This window comes from Ziziphus jujuba, chromosome 10 (genome assembly GCF_031755915.1).
Source record: "Ziziphus jujuba cultivar Dongzao chromosome 10, ASM3175591v1".
NCBI lineage: Eukaryota > Viridiplantae > Streptophyta > Magnoliopsida > Rosales > Rhamnaceae > Ziziphus > Ziziphus jujuba.
In genome coordinates this window covers 21,581,795-21,587,561 of record NC_083388.1, presented here as the reverse complement: position 1 = coordinate 21,587,561, position 5,767 = coordinate 21,581,795, and the positions used below count along the sequence as shown (strand labels likewise).

Sequence of the window (5,767 nt, the reverse complement as noted above, 5' to 3'; positions counted from 1 at the left end):
TATGGGCTGTACATAAATCTTCGTGCTGTGTCTTTGTTAAATATTTTATACAGTGAACAGCCTTATTTGTGTCTAAAGATTTGCTCGATAGATTGCTTGGTTTCGTATGGTAGTATTTAACCCATACCTATCACCCAAAAAAATATTTTTTTTCCATACTAAATTTATAAATAAAGCGGTGCTTGGTTTCCCCTTTGATGTTCTTAAATTTAAAATTGACGTCTAAAAATTGAAGAAAATGCTTTTCTCACGCACCTTGCAACGGGTGCTGAAAGGTCCCGTCCTAGGTCATACCCAGTTTTAAAATTCGTACTGGGAACAAGACCCATTTTATTCTTTATCTTATAGGGCATAATTGTTCAATAATATTTTTTATTTAAAAAAATATAATTGTTAAAATAGAGGGTGTTTGAAAGAATTTTAAAAATTAGACAGTAAATTTTGTTTACCCAACTCTAGTAGTGGTTTGTATAACTTCTTGTTTTGCATTTTCCATTTTCACGCGCTTTTTTGTTTTTTGTTTTTTTTCTCCTTCAACATTAAAGTTGTATTTTAAAAAAAATTAAAATATGAAATGATAATTAATAAATTAATTAAACCTGCGTATGGAAAATTGTAAAGCTAGGTTCATTAAGCGCTTGATATTGAAATGGGTAACTTTCTATATTAATGGAGCTAAATTTAATTTTTTTTAAAAAAATTTTAATTTAAAAGGCCCATTAAAAGTATAAAAAATGAGATGTAACTTTTTAAAATGGAGGAAAAAGAAGCTTTTAAAAAGCCCCAAAAGTCGGTGATTCTCTATTCCTTAGTTGTTATCCCAATTTTCTATTTTTTGAACAAGTTTTGAATAAATATAGGATCTATATATAGAAATGCTGCCCTTCTCTATTTTTTCATGTCAGAGAGATATCACCCTTCTAAAGAGACCAATGGATTACTTTGAGCTAAAAACAAAAAAAGACCAATGAATTACATATTTAACTGAAGTCCAGTACCTTCAGATGCATTTGAAACATAGGATTGGATTGGACATGATATGGATACATGATTGTATAGGATTGGAGTGAGCAAAATTCAATATATTTTGTATTATCATGTGTTTGGTGAAATTTTGAATTAAAGGATAGTATATGATACATTGTAGTTTTTGATTAGACTAGAATTAATTTATAAAATTTTTTAAATCATTATACAATTTAAAACATAGTATAATACAAAATATATTAATTATATGTTCATCAAAACATAGTATAATCAAAAATATATTAATTATTTGTCCATCCTAAATTAATTAAAAATAAAAGAAGGAAACAGAAAAATAAAAAAAATTTGGTTAATATAAAATTATTTTTTTCCTTCGAATAAACAATATTTTCTTAAAATATATAACTTTTGCAAGAACATTGCTGGCTATCTTTAATAAAAATAAATAAATAAATAATATTTGATCCTTATAGGATATTTTTTCTCCAACTTGACAGATTTTATTGAAATGGAAGATATTAATTTTTATATTTTTTAATATTGAAAAATTCTAGGCATTAAAGCCGTAAGTATAAAATATTAAAAAAAGACACTGTTACGAGTAAAATGTAGAAATCTAGTTTCATTTGTGGTTGGAAAAAATAAATTACTCTTATTCAAATGCGCTTTTTCTTAATACATGCTTTTAAAAAAGATATGATATTCAATTCTTAATAGGATATATTGGTAGGCCCAGATTTTTAATTAGCTGGATAAACATCACCAAAGAGAGAAAATGATAGCTTTGTCCAATCCTGTCCCTTATCCTTCCTATCCCGCATGCCAAACACTGCCTCAATAAACACTTTTTTCTTTCTCCCCTTAAAAATTAAAAAAAAAATAATAAGAAGAAGAAGAAGAGAGATGCACGGTATGTGATGTATGATGTGATTTTTCAGCCAATTATTGAATGTACAATTTTCTTTTTTGATTTCTACTTATAAAGGAAAGGTTTGTGTCGTTTTGATTCAAATATCATGCTTGACCTCCTCCGGAACTACGGTCAGGGTCGCTTGTTTATTGTTTGCTCTTTTCACAACTGCCTTCAAGGGTACTCCTACCCTGTCTCCCATAATATCAATTATCTGCCACAATATCAACACTCGTGTAAGCCAAGCTATCATATAACAAAACAAAACAATAGTAAGCAACAAACCTGGTAAATCCTCTTCGATCAACATTTTACATTGTTTTGACATCAAGACACCATTCCATTGACACAAATTCATATCTTCAGATTGTGCAAACAATGCCTTTGGGAGGGAATGGAGTTTTGCTAGTGTTCTACGTAATGGCCATTACATATGATTTAACGAATTAAAACCATGATGCATGAATTTCAAATCTAATGATACTAAATTAGTTCAACACTTTCTTAGTTGTTCGTTATCGTGCTCAAATTTCATTGCAGATTGCGAAATTTTCCACAATAATACGACTTTAGAATTATAAATAAAATGAAGATGATAAAATTAAAAAAAAAAAAAAAAAAAAAAGAATCAAATACCTCCTTGATACTTGCAACAGGCTTCCCATCAAATTCAACGACAACATCGCCAGGTAGGAATCCAGCACGGTCACCAGGTGACTCAGGAGTTACCTAACACAAAACAGTGGGGAAGTCATCTTGAAAGAAATTGAATCTATAAATTATCAAAGCAATAACCATAATGCATACCGAAGGAACAAGAACGCCTTTCTCAACATTTGGGAATCCTGAAGATCTCTCTTTAAGCTGAGCAATGACCATCTCATTAAGATCAAGCATTTTCAACCCAAGCCAAGGTCTAACAACTCTCCTGCACAAGACCATTATCTTCAGATGCATATGCCAGTTCAGCAATCCATTGGACGAGTAAAAGCAAGCTTTTTTTTTATTTTTGGTAAAAAGTCATCATTAAGGTCATATCAAGTTTGTTTGATTAGGTGACAAGAAGAGAAAGATTAAAGAAACCTTTTCACCTTAACAATTTACTTGTTTGGAAAGCATGAACAATTCCTCAATATTCTAAAACTATAATAATATTTCGGCAGAATAAAAGTAAGAATTTGATTTGATACATGATACATGACATCCATGCAAACGATAACCACGTACCCACTTTTCTTGAAGTGCTCTATAATTTTGGTGACAGAGTCGATTGGTACGGCAAAACTCAAACCATCAGCAGCAAGCAGTTTCATAATATTGACACCAACAACTTCTCCATCAATATTAACAAGAGGGCCCCCGGAATTCCCCTACATTACAAATTAAAACCAAGAGATGACTTAAGCAATGAACGTGATTCAAACAGTACTCACATGTACTAAGAGAGAGAGAGAGAGAGTTACTGGATTAATTGCACAATCTGTCTGTAAATACTCTCTCCTCAATCCGCCAAGACCCAAATCACTACTTTTACGGTCAACACAACTACATTTAAAGGAGGAAAATAAGTAAGAAAGAATTCAACCCTCAATCTTCAGGAAAAACGTCTCATGTACTTGAGACTCACTATCCTAGCAAGTGGTGCAATAAGTATTTACCACTCAACTCTAATGCTAGGATGGCAAAAAATTAATATCATATTGGATCAACCAAGTATTCAACAAAGAAATATCAAATCCACAATGGAGATACTTGATAAGATACCCAGATCCATATGGATTCTCCTATATAACATGAATCGTCATTTTTAATATGAACTGTGATCAATTACATAATGGAACAAACTAAATGCACAAAGATATAATTCAACAAATAGATATCAAAACCAAATTTCATTGCTGATTAATTTACTACTTTGAAATGGTCAGCTTTCTTTCTAAACTAGAGAATACAAACAAGATAAAAGGAAGAAGCAATTTATTCATCCCCAAGCCAAATAATACTTCATGGCTACCTTACGTATTCTCATGCTTCCACTACACATTTCTACACATTTTGATCTATGAGTCTAACAAGCTACCTTACTATACCAGCAGTGACAGTATTCTGAAGTGAAAGTGGACAGCCCATGGCTAGCACCCAATCCCCAGGTTGAAGCTTGGTTGAAGAGCCAAGTTTGGCAGTTGGGAGTGGGGTTTTGGAATTGATTTTAACAATAGCAATATCAGAATGTAGATCAACATTCATCACTGAAGCAACAAATGTTCTACCATCCTGCAAAGTTACATGGACCTGCAACAATGTAATGCTTGAAAATCAAATACATATATTATAACCAAAGGTTTGGTTGGTGTCTTCATATATGTTAAAAAGTAAATCACACTTCCATAGAACAATTTTATCATATCATACAGCATTTATAAGTTGTTATCATTCCTACATCTTTTCCAAACTTAACTGATTCGTATTAAAGTGCACGTATTATGATAATCCTTGTATCCTTAGGGGAAATTTATTTAAAAATAAAAAATAAAAATAAAAAAAATGGTGGAGCTTCAGCTGAACAAAAACTGGTGTTTTCTAGTGATGAGAAAACGCAACATGGTCATATAACCACTAACCTTTCCTTTCATTGAAGGCCGTAATCCATGAAAATCGACTACAGCATGAGCACATGTCAAAATGGTACCATCTTTGTCAATAATAGTTCCAGAGCCTATACCCTTTCCACCAACGGTCCCATTTTTTTCTACAAACACAGCCAATTGCTAAAATGGCCCAAAACCAAGATGCCAAAACTGTTGAAGAAAAGATTAACACGTATACCGTTAGGAATAGATATATTCACTACAGCAGGACCAACACAAGCAGCTGCATTTGCAATGGTATTTCTGCCCAAGCATCCACAACATGGTTTTGGGCTATCTTTAGAAATCCCTGAATCCCTTTTTATATTTGATGGTGGCGGGATAGGAGCCTCTCTAGATGAAAGTAAAGAAAGCACTCCTACTGAAGCTCAAGTCAAATAAAAAAGAAATAAATAGTTAAGTTACAAAACAAGAATTGCAAAAAAAAAAATAATAATAAAAAAGGAAAAAAAATATATAAAAAAAAAAAGTGAGTATAACATAAAAAAGTATGAACAATTAAAACAGAATAATGAAGAACAAACCATCTTTCCCCCTTTGTCCATTTTGGGGGGGATAGGACAATCCAAACAAAGGTTGTGGAAGCCTGCCTTCAAGGGTTTGGCACGGAAGAGAAGATAATTCATCACGGAATGACTCAGGAATGGACACCGCTACATTAGTTTCTAAAAATTAAAAAAAAAAAAAAAAAAAAGGAAAAGAAAAGATAAAAAGTTAAAGCAGGAATTGTTTGATTGATTGCAGAGCAGTAGTTTTAAGAGTATTTTCTTACTTACCAAACAAACGTGAATGTGGAAGACAAACAAACTTGAAAAAGAAAGAAAAGGAAGAAATCTCTTGGATAATTTTAAAAGAGCTTACTGTAATTGGAGCTTCTCTTAGCGTACAGTAAACCGGACCCTGCAGTTACAATTGCTGCGATCCGGATGATTGAATCCTTTCTCTACCAATCAAAATTTTAAGCTGAATTAATACCCTTTCAAATTTAAAAAAGAAAAACTTTTCACTTGAAAACAACAACAAAAAAGACAAAAGAAAAGATGGAAGAGAAGGGATTATTACCACTAGACGGCTCATTGGTACGGCCAACTTTTTTCTGGAAATCTCTACACGTTATAAGTTATAATGCTGAGCAAGCCAAAACCCAAGCTTAAACCCCTCTTCTTTCTCCAAAATGATAATAATAATAATAACAACGAAGCTTGTACCCTGTTGACCAAAA

At 32.0% G+C, this 5,767-nt stretch overlaps 1 protein-coding gene across 2 annotated transcripts; it reads right to left on the bottom strand.

Annotated features, from left to right (window-relative positions):
* Positions 1-1,817: 1,817 nt before the first annotated feature.
* Positions 1,818-5,767, bottom strand: LOC107411888 (putative protease Do-like 14). 2 transcript variants are annotated; one of them, XM_016019559.4, is made up of 11 exons: positions 5,608-5,767; positions 5,407-5,488; positions 5,070-5,210; positions 4,724-4,903; positions 4,519-4,646; positions 3,978-4,189; positions 3,361-3,442; positions 3,125-3,267; positions 2,705-2,825; positions 2,534-2,626; positions 1,818-2,111 (listed from the first exon to the last, which is right to left on the bottom strand). In XM_016019559.4, exons 1-11 carry the CDS (start codon positions 5,620-5,622, stop codon positions 1,995-1,997), a joined length of 1,314 nt encoding a protein of 437 aa, XP_015875045.3. In that variant the 5' UTR covers positions 5,623-5,767; the 3' UTR covers positions 1,818-1,994. The 2 variants fall into 2 exon arrangements, with proteins under 2 accessions (XP_015875045.3, XP_015875044.3); XM_016019558.4 differs by having other exon boundaries at positions 4,724-4,906; positions 5,608-5,765.

Coding starts and splice junctions, on each gene's coding strand:
- LOC107411888 (XM_016019558.4), bottom strand. Junction 3,268..3,360: donor CAGATTGTGCAATTAATCCA/GTAACTCTCTCT, acceptor TTTGTAATGTAG/GGGAATTCCGGGGGCCCTCT. Junction 2,627..2,704: donor AAGGCGTTCTTGTTCCTTCG/GTATGCATTATG, acceptor GTTTTGTGTTAG/GTAACTCCTGAGTCACCTGG.